The 16,766-nt window shown below is 37.8% G+C and overlaps 1 protein-coding gene across 2 annotated transcripts in view; it reads right to left on the bottom strand.

Moving 5' to 3' along the window:
• tns3.2 (tensin 3, tandem duplicate 2) overlaps positions 1–16,766 on the bottom strand; it is a 64,608-nt gene that overhangs the window by 46,925 nt on the left and 917 nt on the right. For both annotated transcript variants that reach the window (XM_067417122.1, XM_067417123.1), the window contains exons 2-12: positions 13,801–13,979; positions 13,636–13,686; positions 12,454–12,576; positions 12,280–12,344; positions 10,647–10,730; positions 6,745–6,854; positions 5,937–5,997; positions 5,736–5,811; positions 4,259–4,388; positions 1,984–2,061; positions 1,788–1,889 (exon numbers count right to left, since the gene is read on the bottom strand). In XM_067417122.1, coding sequence (XP_067273223.1) covers positions 1,788–1,889; positions 1,984–2,061; positions 4,259–4,388; positions 5,736–5,811; positions 5,937–5,997; positions 6,745–6,854; positions 10,647–10,730; positions 12,280–12,344; positions 12,454–12,576; positions 13,636–13,686; positions 13,801–13,953 — 1,033 coding nt within the window. In that variant the 5' untranslated portion in view covers positions 13,954–13,979. The remainder of the gene's footprint in view (positions 1–1,787; positions 1,890–1,983; positions 2,062–4,258; positions 4,389–5,735; positions 5,812–5,936; positions 5,998–6,744; positions 6,855–10,646; positions 10,731–12,279; positions 12,345–12,453; positions 12,577–13,635; positions 13,687–13,800; positions 13,980–16,766) is intronic.

Below are 16,766 nucleotides of genomic sequence, written 5' to 3'. Positions count from 1 at the left end.
TTTGGCAAGTGTATATCACATTGAACATTCATAGGAATTCATCATATTTTCTTCTCTGCCTTATTGCTCTTTGTGTAGAAGACAACTTAAAAAAATAAAAATAAAACTGGTAGTAATGTTTAGCCCTACATGTTGGCCCTTGAATAAAACAAGTCATTTGGGTCTGTTATGTCTAAGCTCCATCCCACTGCTTTGATAATCTGACTCGCTCTTCTGGACAAAACATTGTATACACTGTTGAGTAGCTCTCCATTACTACAGCTCATCTAGAGCAGCAACGTTAACATTTACAGTAATTACAAACCCTCAAGGGAAGCAGCAAAGGATGTGGCGGTACTATGGTAACTGGTAAGTCATTATGGTCTGGAGGCCTCAGACCAAACAAGATTAGATTTGGGTCAAATACAAGAATTTTACTATTATTGTATAGGAGGTTAAGCTTTCCCACCCACCCTGAACAGTCCCACACAGTCTCACATGTTCCAATTAACCTTTGCGAACACTGCCCAGACTTATTAGAGTTAAAGAGTGTTTTCCTGTACCATTACAGAGACTTTGTGTATCGGAAAACTATTCTTTGCATCCTGAAATAAACACTGCTTACATGTGCATTCATGCTTTTGTTTTCCTCTCCTAAAATAAATGCCCACAATCTCATGGTTTTGCCACAGAAGTCCCACAAGTGGCCTATGAAGTACTATGAAAACATGTCCTGAATTAGTTAATCTAAAGCCAGATTTAGTCAGTTTGTAGTATGTTAATAAAGATATAGTAAAGTGTATTCAGACTTTTACACTATTCAGATAGTCCATTTGAAAAGCACAAAAGTTAAAACCATAGCCTGAGGACACACACACGCATGCACACATGATGAGCTCATGATGACACATCATATCTGTTTTGGATGCAAAGAAAAACGAACTGTGATTCATGATTGAACAAAAAAGACCAAAGAATAAAAGATGGTGGATTTGAAAACATAATGTACATCAAATGATCCTAGACTAGTGATAATCATCCAATAATTGGGCTTTTTGACATGATATTAATAATCACTTTGCAGATCAGCAGAACTTTTCCCTAAATGGACCAACAGTTTGAGTGACCAACAGTTTATTGTGTAAATTAATTTCATTTGAGCAATTTAGCACACATCTGCAATATGTATATCATACACAGTGGTTAGTTGTATTATACTATTTGCTGAATTACACTACCTTTCAAAAGGCTGGGGTTGGTTCGTTTTTGAAAGAAGTCTCTTATTCTCACCAAGGCTGCATTTAGTTTACAACAAAAAAAAATCTTTAATGTAATTTATGAATGTGTTATACATTTGAATAAATTAATGTAATTTTTTCCTGTTGCGTCAAAGCTTAAGTTTCAGTATCATTACTTAAATCATGATCCTTCAGAAGTAATTTTAATATGCTGATTTGCTGCTCAAGAAACATTTATTATTATCAATGTTTTTAGGATTCTTTGAATAATATAGAAAGTTCAAATTATTTAAAATATAAATCTTTTGTAAAATTATAAATGTCTTTACTGTCACATTTGAACAATTTATTGCTTTCTCGTTGAATAAAAAGTATTAATTTCTTAAATAAATAAATCAATAAACATTTTACTGATCCCAATCTTTTGAACGTCTGTGACAACAAGCTTTGCTTCTCCCCTATATATACAAATGTCCTGTATGTACAGAATAAGACATGGGAAAACCCCCACAGTTCTATTCAAGATGCCTACTTTAGACTTTATGAAGAAGGTAGGTAATGTAGTGTTACCTATTTCTGAAGAATTTTCACTTAAGTCCCATTGAGCCTGTAGTGAATCCAGAGGGTCATTTTCAATGACAACGGCTGAACTGTTCCTCCAATAGTCACAGTCTTGAAATAAAGAAACAAACCAGCCATATTGGATCATACAAATTCACCAAGACCTATAAAAAAAATCTTCCACAGTAGAGAAATGTGAGGATACCTGAAGCAAGGGATGGATCTCTCTCCGCAATTTCTGAAAAGAGCACCTCCACCACACCATCCCCTGGGAATCTTGGGTCTTGAAAGGAGACAAAAGCAAATGATGACTAAAAGGATTGAAAGGGATGGAAAAAACTATGCCGCGCAGCAATGCGGGAACATCAACAAACAAGTTCAATGAGTTGATGTATCTGTGACTCGCCACAGCCATGTGACCGTTTTCGCTTCTGACAATCCACATTAAAGTTGTCTTGATTGTGTAAGGTTTCCCATTGTGTAAGGATCAAAATTACACAAGTGTTTGTGTAAAGAGTTAAGTTGTCTATCTGTTGCTCAGATCAGCTGGGGCCACCATGCGTCTTGCCTGTCATTATTTACCAAAAACATTCGGACATGCTCACACGCTCAGTCATGCACCCACTCACGCACCAGGAAATGGTCCCAAAGAATGTGGAATATAGATACTGCTGCTAGAGCTTAACTTTAAAGGAAGTGAATGTAAGATTGTAGCCAAAACTGGTACTGCAGGTGTATCCCCTCTCCCCCTCCACCTGACTCGAGGTCGCCAGATAAGCAGCAAGATCCAGAAGGAACGTTTGTAGCTGAAGCTGTGGTAACTAGAGCAGATCTGGCAACCCGGATGCCAAAACACTACTGACTTTGTGATTGGTAGATAAGTGGAGGGCGGAGCTTCAGGCCAAAACACAACATGTCAACATCAACATCAGTTGAGGGCTGCGACAACAACTTTTAAATGACAATATCCTGGCCGGACTACTGTTGTCAGTGATATAAGGCTTTGAAATTAACATGATTTCTTAATGTCTAGTGACATAGAAGGGCCATTTCATGATTAATTAAAACATTTCTTACATACAGTTCCTTTAAAGGGGGGGTGAAACAGTCAGTTTCAGTCAATCTCATGTCAATCTTGAGTACCTATAGAGTAGTATTGCATCCTTCATATCTCCGAAAAGTCTTTAGTTTTATCATATTTATAAAAGAAATATGGGCTGTACCGAGTCTTTCCGGAAAAAACCGAGCGCCTGGAGGCGTATCGTGTGGGCGGAGCTAAAGAATGACGAATGTGCACAAAGCGGTGATGTCCTCAAGCTTTCAAGAGAAACCCATCGCTATCTCAGCTAATACAGATAATGATCCACAATCAAATCTGAGGCTGAAATAAATTGAACAGGAGAAACGGCAACATCAGGATGTCCGTCTCTGTGGTATGTACTGTATTTAGGGGCCTTTGTGTGTCTTTACGCGCAGTTTATGAGGACATGATTCGGTTTATGGACTATTGTATGGGACTAGACCTTAGAGGTAGCAAGCAAAACGGTTTTGCACGTCAGAGTCAGACTAGTGTTATACAGAACAACAATGGAGTAACCGTTAGCGCATTTGAATGACGAAGCACGCGATCGTATCGTTTACTGATGTTTACTCACGCGACGAGCCAACAGAACAGACATTTGAAGTTGATTTACTCACCGGCTGCTTCCAAAGCAGGACCGAACCTTTATCGCTGGGACCGCTCTGTCAAAAACACACTTCTTTGGTATGATTTGGTGAAGTCCTGTGACAGCAGTGACCGTGGAAATCCACTTTGCGACGCGACTGAAGCGATGCCTTGAAGCTTCCCGTCATTTCTGCGTTCAAATCGGTTCAAATGCAGCGCTGCCTTCCCGGAATGCTCTGCTGAAGCGTTGAAGTCGCTCGACGTCACCCATAGGAATAAAGTGGAGCGCGGCACGTCATAAGTGTTCACGGACGACTGGATCTGCACCTGAGAGACTGTTTACGGCGTGCATTTCCTCTCTCTCCCTCTAGTTACGCGCGCGCACCCTACCGGGAGAAGAGCCCGTACAGCCCATACAAGGACCTTCCGATCAAGTACACCCATACTCGAAAAAAACTCGCCGAAACTTGTGAGAAACCGGAAGGAGTATTTTTGACACAGAAATACTCCATCAAACGTCCAACATTAGTTTTTGAAACTTTGTCTATGTTTAGGATGGGAATCCAAGTCTTTAAAGGTGTAAAAAGCTCAGTATGCATGAAACAGCATTTCACCCCCCCTTTAAACTATTTTCCAACAACATTTGTCAACCAGTTTTATGGTACAAATACTTTGTCATCATTTTGAACAAAATATTTGTAAATATCATTTGGTTTGTTATTTTGCAAATGCAAATACTTGCATAGATTTTTATCTTCAAATATCTTTGGGCCACTTTTGTGTGCGATGATTTTACCAAAAACACTTTGGGTACCTTTGTTGCCGTGATCTAGGTCTTCTTTCTGCAAGGAAAGTTGGTCTCCAGACAGAGCACCGGTGTGAAACTGCACACGAAACACTGTCTCATGACTCTTCACAGAAATGTTTTTATGATAGCATGCAATCTGTAGAGAAAGAAGAAATGAAGATTGAGACAGTATGCAGTTTTCATAAGATTAGTGGCAAAAACATGTTTTGGAAAATTTTATAAGCTAATGAGGATCAGTAAAGGTCCTTACTAGTTGGTTGTCATAAATCACTATAAGCGAGGACAATTGGCCCTCACGAGTATAGCTAAACCTGTGCACACAAGCTGTGTGTGTATGTTTTTTATTAGGCCTCACTAGTTAAAAAAGACTTATCAATTTTAAGTATAGGATTTGGGTTAGGTCAGTGGTTCTCAAATTTAATAGCATGCGATTCATTCTTTTCAGTTTAAAGGATTACTTCCCTTTAAAATGAAAATACCCCATGATTTACTCACCCTTAAGCCATATATGAATTTCTTCTTTCTGATAAACACAATTGAAGTTAAATTAATAAATATCCTGACACTTCCAAGCTTTATAAATGGCAGTGACGGGATCCATTGAGTTTGAAGCTCAAAAAAGCACATCCATCTATAATAAATGTACTCCACACGGCGTGCAACTCCTGGGGTGTTAATAAAGGCCTTCTAAAGCGAATTAATGGGGTTATGTAAGAAAAATATCCATATTTAAAACTTTATAAAGTAAAATATTTAGCTTATGACAGGCCATCTTCCGTAACCAACGTATGCAAAGTATAACGCCTCTCGTAGTTCAAAAGCTTACACTATACTGTATGTTCTACGTCGCACTACGTTTTTTCCGCAAGATGAATTACAATTAAGATTATGATTATTATGGATGGATGAGCATTTATGAGCTTCAACTCAATAGACACTGGCTGTCACTGGCATTATAAAGCTTAGAAGCATCAGGATACGTTTTAATATAACTCTGATTGTGTTATTCAGAAAGTAGAAAGTCATATACACCTAGGATGGCTTGATTGTGTGTGTGTGTGTGTGTGTGTGTGTGTGTGTGTGTGTGTGTGTGTGTGTGTGTGTGTGTGTGTGTGTGTGTGTGTGTGTGTGTGTGTGTGTGTGTGTGTGTGTGTGTGTGTGTTATTATGAGGATTTATGAGGACACTGATTTGTATAATGACATGGGAATTACACTGATATTACAACGTAAACGTGGTTTATGAGGATATTTCCTGTGTCCTCATAAAAAAATAGCTTTAAAAACACACAAAACAATGTTTTATTAAAAATGTAAAAATGCAGAATGTTTCCTGTGATGGGCAATTTAAGGGGTACGGGTAGTTTAGCGGAAAAGAATATACAGTTTGTAGAGTATAAAAACCATTATGTCTATGGAATGTCCTCATAATGATAGGTAAACCAATATGTGTGTGCGTGTGTAAGAGACAGAGAGACGTCTCACCATGAAATCACCTTTGATCATCTGTGGGGGTTCCAGAACAAAACACACACTGTCCGTCTGACCTACGGCAACCTGACTGAGAGTTACACAAGCACTTAATATACACATATTCTAAATATAATCACATGGACAAACATGATGATACAAAATATGCCCAGATTTTTAAAATGTTTATTTATATATAATATTCAACAGTCTTACTGCACTCCTGATGTGTATATTGCCTGCGTGCCTTGATACACTCTGATAAACAGTTGACACACTGAAAACAAACAAACCCAGGGGAAAATTGTATTACACTTGTTTAGTTCACTTAATATAGATCTCAGTTGTGCCATTAAGAATTATCTTTGTCTCAGATGTTTCTACTCAACTTCCTTGGAGAAAACAAATTAAGTTAAATACAGTTGACATAGCCTACTGTAAATAAGCTCATAGCTTAGATAAAATGGTTTTGGAAGAATCTGCTATTGAAATACTTTTTACAGCATTTATTAATCGGTTAATTTATGCATAAAACAAATGAGTACATTTTTAACATTTCAAGTTAATTCACCTGTTATGAACAAACAATATTTTATATTCAACAAAATATTTTAAATATTACATTTCAAAAACCACGAATCTAGATTTAAATGTTGATATTGTTAGATTAATAAAAAAAACTGCTTAACAATTGCATTCAATGTTAATAAACACAGCTTTCATTTCCAAATGTCATAATTTGCTAATTTCTTTCCAAACCTGTATGCTTTTCTTCTTCTTCTGTGAAACACAAAAGAAGAGAATGTTTTTGTCAATGATCACCAAAATGTCCAAAGTATCTTCTTTTGTGTTCCATAGAAAAGAGAATATCATACGGGTCTGGAATGACAAATGGGTGAGTAAATGATAACAGAATTTTCATATTTGGGTGAACTTATACTTAAGATTACTGAGGTAGTTTTTTTTTTCAATTTCACTTAAAACTTAAATGACTGGACGTAGGATATATGGATGTTTTCCTCACCTGTAGGGTGGAAGTCAGGAATGGGATGGATATTAATGCGGTGGATGAAGAGCGGGGAAGGGTTTATGTTGATCTGGTGAGTAAGCAGCCTGCCAAACACCTGCACATACCTGAACCATCCACAAACATATCAGTCACTCATACGGACACCAGACAATGGTAAATCAAGCCTCACAACACCAGCACAACTCAGATGAAGTCGAAAATAAAACAGCCAAAAAAAAAAAAAAAAAGCATCAGTCTGGCCTTAATGGGAAACCAATGGGGCTTGGGGGGGAAGAAAGAATGCATGAATATTTTAAAGAGAAGTTCACCCAAAAATGTCCATCATCTTTTACTCTCATGTTGTTCCAAACCCGTAAGAACTACGATCATCTTCAGAACACAAATGAAGATCTTTTAAAACTGAAATCTGAGAGATTTCAGTCATAGCCTATGCAACTTTCAAGCCCTAGGTAGTTTAAGACATCAATAGAGCAGTCATGAGACTGGTTTAACCTCAATTTTATGTAGTGACACGAGTGCTTTGTTTGCGGGAAAAAAAAACCCAACAACAACATAATTTATCACTTTATTTACCAAATATTAATCACCAACGTGTCCACAAGAGAACCACAATGCATGATAGCAGACATTTGTTGTGTCAATGTGCGTTGGAGATTAATATTATGTAAACAAAGTGGTAAATTATGTTTTTTGTGCAAAAAAAACCCCACTTGCGTCACTTCATGAAACGTTTAAACCACTGGAGTCACATGGTTTACTTTTATTATGTCTTTACTAGGGACGCACAAAATACCAGCCACAGTTCATTTTTAAAGCTATCGTCATCGTCCCAAAAATAAAATATTAAAGCCGATAAATAATGGATTATTCACCACGCTGTACACCATGATTGTGTTGACTTGCTCTTAAAAAAAATTACATCAAAATTTGGATTTAGATTTATTGGCCAATATATTGGTTATTGGCTTTCAAATATACAGATTTATAATTGGTATCGGTTAAAATTTCAATATCGGAGCATCTCTAGTCTTTACTACCTTTCTGGGGCTTGAAAGTAGTAGTTGCATAGGCTGGCAATGGAGTGACAGAAACCTCTGATTTCATAATAAAGATCTGATAAAAAAAAAAAAAAATGAACGAATGTCTTGTGGGTTTGAAACAACATGAGGGTGAGTAATTAATGACAGAATTTTTATTTTTGGATGAACTAACTGATTTCAGGTGTGAAAAGTATTACTAATTCAAAAGATACAAAAACACAACGCATTTCTCAACATTCCTCCATGATTTACTGCTATTCTGGGTGCGCTACATTATCAAAGAGAACAAATAGCTTCTTTACAGTGTTGCCAAAAACAGCTTCTTTGTGTTGTTCCAGCAACAGATCAGAGCAGAATATTTATGTTGCGATTTTTGAAGTTTTACAATAACTAATTTTACTGAAAAAGTGTTTCTAGAGTCAATAGAAATTGGAGAGCATAAGCCAAGGGAAATGATAATACACTAAACAGCAGGGTAAGAAGTTTCAAGTAAAAACTCTTCCTTAGTTGTGCATAAGGAGTGATGGCTTATAGGATAATGTAAAACAAAGTCAGTACCAAAACACAAATGAAGATGTTTCACAGAAAAGGGAAGTGGGAATAATGTCAGGACGTCCAGACTGCATAGGAGGGATTTCCTTTCATGTGTGACCCTGAACCGCTGTCTAGAGTGAAACCTTCACTCATGACATACTCTTGAGTGACCAAAAGCCATAACATGACCAAAACCTCAGTATGCAAGGAGGAAAGCAACAGAGTTCATATGTAACACTTCTTCTCAATGGAAATCCTTATAAAATAGGGGGAGAATGGGTTAAGAGCAAAGTTTACAACATTTTCCTCATCTCCATTTAGAAAACTAATTTTCAAAAGTCTCTTATCACCAAGTGCCAAAAATACAGTAATATTGGAAAAATTATTACAATTTAAAGGGGTGGTTAATTATGATTTCATCTTTTTAACTTTAGTTAGTGTAAATGTTGCTGTTTAAGCATAAACAACATCTGTAAAGTTACAAAGCTCAAAGTTCAAAGCTAAGGGAGATATTTTTTGATATCTTCTTTCTTAAAGAAATAGCTTTTTAAGGACTACAACAAGATAGTAGAGACTACAACAAGCTTCTTCCTGGATTAGTGACATTACCAACCCTAAAATCTTATATAAACCCTGTCCGCGGAAACACGCAACAAATGTATTGCCTGGCTCTGTGCAACAGTTCCCACATGAGCAATTTTTAGATTATCATAACAGAATGCTAATCAATGACTTAAAGATAGCTAACTCCACACCAGCTACATACATTTTCTGTTGTCACATCTTAGTGAGTCTCTCCACCATTGTCTGACTCAAGTTTGAACATTAAAAGGCTAAACAGTTTCTGACCTTTAAAGGGTTACTTCAGCGATTAGCATATGGCTTTGTATCAGTAGAAACCCTGGAGTATATTCAAATGATTTTGCTTTCCCCCCTTATATCCCCCTGAGACAAGAGATTTATGCATTTTATTTCTGGAAAAATTCCTCCTATGATGCAAATTGACGATTTTTGCATCATAGGAGGAATGTTTGCCCCAAGGCTAAAGACTACAGCCAGCAGAGGGAGCCATTTCCGCATGTTTTGAACTCGCGCATGGGGGATGGGAGATTACACTCAGCTTGCAGGGAGAGCTCAGCGCAGCTACAGGCACTCATTTAAACGGAGCTGTGGTAAGCAATGTAAGTGTTTTAACTTCTCAAATTAATTTCTATGAAAGTTAAGCTTGCAAAGGCATGAACTGAAACGCGCCAGACTAAACTCGCGTTGTGAATGTATGCCGCGAGTGTAGTCGCGATTACCTCAGCTCTCATCACTCCTGCAGTTAGTGCTCAGTGCTGTGAGACTCGCGCGGTGACTCACTCATTATATTGAACACACACGTTCAGTTTTTAATTGTAGTGTCTTCAACTCAGTCACTGTAATCAAGTTGGTGGCGTTGGGAATGGCCTCACAGGGCAGCGAAGCATTCTGGGAATAGTTGTCTTTCATCCCCATGGGACAAAAATACATTTTCTGTCTTTTCTCAGTCTAGAAGGCACCAAATTCAAAAATAATTTCACATTTCTACTGCATTGATGACCCAGTTTAAATACAGATTCATCTTCCCAGCGCTGAAGTACCCCTTTAAGTGAGTGTCTGCCTGAGGTGATCCTGTTTTTAGCAACACACAAGCTCTTAAAGCTCCGCCCTCTTCTTGAAAGCAATTTGCATTTAAAGGACACACACACAACATTTTTGTTCACCCTCAAAAAGTGGTGAGATTTGTGATCTGTGGGGTATTTTGAGCCAAAACGTCATATGCACACTCTGTGACACCAGACACTTTAAAATAAGGTTTTCTATTTGAATATATTATAGAAAATGTAATTTATTCCTGCAATGACAAAGATTAATTTTCCTCATCATTACTCCAACCTTTAGCGTCACATGATCCTTCAGAAATCATACTAATATGCTGATTTGGGTAATTTTTTTATTCTAAGGTGTCTATGTTACAGTGCAATTATACATTTAAGTACTGAGTAATAATAATTAACTACAAATAGTTAAATATCGGGTAAGATTAGGGCATAGTTAAGGTTGCATGTAATTTTGCTCCATTTATAGCAATTACTACATGCAATGCGTAAAAACACGCTAAAATAAAGTGTTCCCCTGATTTGAATAAATAGAATAATGAAATTTTTCCAATAAAGTAGCAGTATGGTAAAGTGTATCAGAAGGTACTTGTTAAAAAAAAAATTATACCCAACTCTCCCCTTCTGTGTACAGGAACAAAGTGAGGGAAAGAAAGTTAATGCATAAACAAATGAGCCTTGCCTTTTCTGAGATGGAGTCATGAGGTTAACCATTTTATCACTGCAGAACTTCTTCATGGAGTAGAGATCTAATGCATGTTCCTCACTAGGTACAAGAGAAAATGAAACGGGTCAGTCACAAATAAATGTACAAAGCTATAAAATATATATTTTGGTCTCTTCCAAAAAACACACACAAAAAAAATAATATACTGTACATGCCAAAAATTGCAATTCAAGGTCAAAACCATTTCACTTTCATTCCTCCTTGGAACACAAATGAGAAATTACAAAGAATGGTTGCTCTTATAATCTTTCTCCGCCTGCAAGTTGTAAATTTGAGAATCTCTGAGACTGGATAACTGAACAAATCATTCAGACTGGATTTGTGAACTAGTTCAACCAATTCATCTGTCTGGCTATCACCAGACCAAGCTCAATTTAAAATTGAACATTGGTCTGGGGAGTCTGCTCTGTATTTTGTACTGCACAAGAGTCATGATAAAACGAGCATTATTCGAATGACTCTGTACGCAATTGGATAGTCTTTAACCAATCAGATCACAAGAGGCATGATTAACAGGCACCGACCCATTGTTTCTCTATCTGTCATCGTGTTAAATCCGCCAATAGCACGGCAGGTGGATAAGCCAGTCTATAATTGGTTTCCGCAAAAGTGTAACAGAAGCAGTAGAAATTAATGCACGGGTTTCCAGACTGAGTGCAGGGCGAAATCAAATCACCGGCAGATCAGGCTGGGTTTACCCAGTCTACCAATTCATTGAAAAGTAAAGTAAAAGTAAAATAAGGATTTGGCAAAAAACTGGACATTTGCTCATGAACTTAGTCAGTATTTTTGTGAATAATGACTTACAGTGCCCTCCAATTTGGCACCCTGTGTTAACATGATGGTGGCTGTGAAAATACATATGCATTGTTTGTCATTTTGATCTTTTATTCAAAATCACAAATTGCAAAATGGTAATCTTTTATTGAAGTAAAACAATTGAAAGTGGGGGGAAATTCACATTATAAATAAATATATTTCTCTAATGCATGTTGGCCACAATTATTGGCTCTCCTAGAAATTCTTATGAGTAAAATATCTCTAAAGTACAGTCATATTTACTTTTTTTAGCACACCAGGGTGACTAGGAGCATGAAGTTGTCCAGCCATGACTTCCTGGCCCACAGGAGTATAAATATGAGGAAACACAAAGGCCAAATCCCCTTAATCATTCATCACAATGAGTAAAACCAAAGAATAGAGTTCTGATGTGCAGCAAAATGATATAGACGTTCATTAATTACACAATAATTAAGACGTACCAACCAACTAAAATCGTTACAAATCTGCCTGTAAGAGGACGCGTGTCTATATCGTCCTAATGCACGTTGAGGAGGAGAGTTTGAGTGGAAAAAGACTCTCCAAGAATCAAAGATAGAGAATTGCAGAGATTAGTTGAGTCTTGTGGTCAGAAACCCTAAAAAAATATATCAAACATTTCAATCTGTTTCTCACACAATCCTAAAATCCTAATAGCAACAATTATCATTGTGTGGTGAACAAACTTTAAGCATCTTGTCTAGAAGGCAAATGTCTTTTTAAAGATATTTTGACTTGTTAACAAAGGATATGAATTGTTAAGTTGTACCTGGTGGTAACATTAGATAGTTGGATGTAAGAGGATATGACCACACCCACCCTGTCTTTGCTGCCCTATATAAGAGACAGGAAGAAGTTAACCAACTGTGACATTCCTTTAGTCCCAGAGACAAATAATGAACTTTTAACTTGAGAATAAAGTGCAAATAACTTAAAATCACACCTTGCAGTGCAGCAGGAGCACATTTTCAGGATGTGCGCTAAGCCAGTTGTTCATGTTTTTACTTAGCGAACACAGCAGATGGAGCGATGGAGCGTGAGACTCCTGCCAGCCCAAATCCACCACCTAACAAAGATGTGAGGCAACAGTTATACGTACAGTATTCTACCGTTCAAATGGTTGGGGGTCAGGAGGATTTTTAATTTAATTTAGTTGATTTTTTTTTTAAAGAAATGTATACTTTTATTCAGCAAGGATGCATTAAATTAATAAAAAAATGTATAAATGTTGTTCTTTTGAACTGTATGTATAATTGTATAATTGTAAATGTATAATTTTCCGGAAAAAGTATTAAGCAGCGCAACTGTTTTCAACATTGATAATAGAAAATTTCGTGTGCAGAAAATCATCATATTAGAATGATTTCTTAAGAATCATGTAACACTGAAGACTTACTGAAGACAGTAGTTTCAATTTTGATCATTTTAGGTCAAACCGTTCTTGTCTGTGCCTCACATAATGCAGGTCCATGGTCACCACCTCAAAGAGCATACACAGAGAAGTCCAAATTAAACAATCCCCCATCGTAAGTACACATTGATGGCCTAAGACACGAAACGAGCGGTTTGTGTGAGAAAACGAACAGTATTTATATCGTTTTTACCTCTTGTACACCACTACGTCCGACTGATCCGAGGGTGCGCCTACGTGTTTCCTGTGGTGTACAAGAGGTAAAAACGATATAAATACTGTTCGTTTTCTCACACAAACCGTTAGTTTTGTGTCTTAGGCCATCAGTGTGTACTTACGATGGGGGATTGTTTAATTTGGACTTCTCTGTGTATGCTCTTTGAGGTGGTGACCATAGACCTGCATATTGTGAGGCACAGACAAGAACGGTTTGACCTAAAATGATCAAAATTGAAACTACTGGGGAAACAAATACTCCTACATCTCGGATGCCCATGAGGTAAGCTAAAACATATCAACATTTAATTTCAAAGTGAACTACCCCTTTAAATTGTAATAATATTTCACAATATTACTGCTATTGCTGTTTTTTTTTTAAACTGCAGCCTTGGTGAGCATAATAGACTCATTAAAAATCACCCCAATGTTTTGAGCGATAGTGCACATTCCATCACACATCTGCAACATCAGTCACTAAACACAGCTGAACTTTACCCTGGGATTCATCCTGCTGAGCTCATCACTATGTTCGGATAAGTTGATGACCTGCAAGCAGGAAAATAAAGGTTATGCTGCATGTGACCCCAATTGTAACACTCTGACACAGACGGTCAGCAGACACACAGACATGTGATGAATTTGTTTTTCTTGCCTGCTCACCATGTATTGATCGTCATGTTTGGACTGCAGCATCTGCGTGATGCTGCGCAGGTTGTGCTGGTACGTCTGCTCTGCGCAGGACTGGTGGAACGTGACACCAATGATGCGCTCCGTAACGTAGTTCAGGTCAAATTCGGATCCATCCGCCATCATGATAATGTTCCCTCATATGAGGAGATCTGCAGTGAGGACGAGACGAGGCGTCAGTTCATTAAAGGGTTACTTCAGCGATTAGCATATGGCTTTGTATCAGTAGAAACCCTGGAGAATATTCAAATTATTGTGCTTTCCCCCCTCATATCTCCCTGAGATAAGAGATTTATGCATTTTAGTTCTGGAAAAATTCCTCCTATGATGCAAAATGACGATTTTTGCATCATAGGAGGAATGTTTGCCCAGAGGCTAAAGACTACAGCCAGCAGAGGGAGCTATTTCCGCATGTTTTGAATCCAGCATTGGGGGATGGGAGACAGCTGGCAGGGAGAGCTCAGCTTGCAGACAGGATCATTTAAACAGAGCTATGGTGAGCAATGTAAGTCTTTTAACTTCTCAAATTCATTTCTATTAAAGTTAAGCTTGCAAAGGCATGAACTGAAACGCGCCAGATTGAACTCGAGTTGTGAATGTATGCCGCGAATGTAGTCGCGATTACCTCAGCTCTCATCACTCGTGCAGTTAGTGCTCAGTGCTGTGAGACTCGCGCGGTGACTCATTATACTGAACAGACACGTTCAGTTTTTAATTGTAGTGTCTTCTCTAACTCAGTCACTGTAATGAAGTTGGTGGCGTTGGGAATGGCCTCACAGGGCAGCGAAGCATTCTGGGAATTGTAGTCTTTCATCCCCATGGGACAAAAATACATTTTCTGTCTTTTCTCAGTCTAGAAGACACCAAATTCAAAAATAATTTCACATTTCTACTGCATTGATGACCCAGTTTAAATACAGATTCATCTTCCCAGCGCTGAAGTACCCCTTTAATGTGCAGGATTCTTTACAAGCATTGAGAAAATCTGCAAGGATCCATGGAAGAACAGAACTGGTAGGTAATACATGGAAAAGACAGTAGGGCTTTGTCAAGCCCTTGGACACATGCATCATTTATTTTCCGTATTAATCTTCATGTTAAAATTTAACTTTAATATATAATAAAATCTGTAGGTTCTGAGGGTTGGACAGCATAGCTGAAACCTGGTTTTAGACCACAATAAATTATTAGTATGGTATAGGCCTCCTTTTGCGGCCAATACAGCATCAATTAGTCTTGAGAATGACAGACAGAAGCCCTGCATAGTGGCAGAGGGATTTTAAGTCATTCCTCTTCCAGAACAGTAGCCCGGTCACTATGTGATGCTGGTGGAGGAAAAGGTTTTCTGACATGCTCCTCCAAAACACCCCAAAGGGTCTCAAAAATATTTAGATCTGGTAAATGTGCAGGCCATGGGAGATGTTCAGATGTTCAGCTTCACTTTCATGCTCATCAAACATTCTGTCACAAGTCTTGCTGTGTTTATTGGTGCACTGCCATGCTGATGCACGGCACCCTCTTCAGGGTACAATGTTTAGGGAACGCCAAGATACTGCAGCCCAAACCATCACTGATTCCCCCCGTGCTTCATTCTGCGTGTTGAGCCTCTTTGGGGCTTCTCACCGTAACTCCCACAGATGTGGGAAAGACATTAAAGGTGGACTCATCAGAGAGCAATACATTTTTCACATTGTTCACAACCCAAGATTTGCAATGTTGACACTAATGAAACCAACATTGGGCAATGGCACAAGTGACCAAAGGTTTGGCTATAGCAGCCCGACCATAAATATTGACTCTGTGGAGCTCCCAACAAACAGTTTTGGTGGAAACAGGAGAGCTGAGGTGCAAATTTAATTCTGCAGTGAGTTGGGCAGCTGCGATTTTATGTCTTTTGGATACAATCCCGGGTTAGTACCTGGACATCCCTTTCAGACAGCTTCCTCTTGCGTCGACAGTTACTCCTACTTGGAGGTAAGCCGACATTACCCTGGATACCAGAGTTCTCGATCTACCACAAATACTTGCTGTCCTGGTCACAGAGGAGCCAGAGAGATGTGCACCAACAATTTGTCCTCTTTTGAACTCTAATATGTCTCCCATTATTTTCAGTTGTGCTATTGCTCTATGAAGATTGGTCATGAGGCTGTGCATATATAGCCGTGAAACCTCCAACCCTTTACTGGCCAGTGTTTCAGCTATCAACTTCTTTATCCGACCCCTGTACATGACATGACATTATTTATATTACATGTATTAGCCTCAAATACAGTTAAAAATGCATGCTTTGATTAAATGGGTGTATTAAAATGCATCAAAAGAGAAATCTTCTGTTGTGGAAATACTGATGGTAAAAATAATAGTCATGACGTTTATAATAAAACTCCTTTTTTAGTATTTCAGGCATAATAAATACAAAAAATGAAACACTTTTTGCATAATTTGACAAAGCCTAATTTGGAAATAAAAATATCTTGTTCAAGTCATTTTCTTTGCACACATATGCTCTTTTCAGACAAGTCCCATATTTCATCTCAAACATGCTTTTCGTGGTCACTGTTGTCTCTTTGGTAAACTAACTGGCCATGCTGCTTAATTGTTTGTTTTGTTTTTGGAAACTGATTTTTATAAGTTTAAAATAACGATTTATTTGAAAAGGATGTACAATGTTAATGGCTTTTTTTATCTAAATGTAGGCTGTCAATATAAGAAACTTTAATACATTTGATCTATCCTTGTTGAATTAAAGTAAAACAAAAAGGGCCCCAAGCTTTTGAACTGTAGTGTACAGAAAGAAAATGTCGAAAGTGGAGTTTAAAAATACATGCATACATGAAACTGAAACCAGTCTGAATAAGCAGCCACAGTTCCCTTATCAAGGAGTCACGAGATCAAAGACATATTTTGCTTTTGCTTAGACACATTCTCTGTTTCACATC

This window comes from Pseudorasbora parva, chromosome 15 (genome assembly GCF_024679245.1).
Source record: "Pseudorasbora parva isolate DD20220531a chromosome 15, ASM2467924v1, whole genome shotgun sequence".
NCBI classification, from domain to species: Eukaryota; Metazoa; Chordata; class Actinopteri; order Cypriniformes; family Gobionidae; genus Pseudorasbora; species Pseudorasbora parva.
This window is presented reverse-complemented; position numbering and strand designations above follow the sequence as displayed.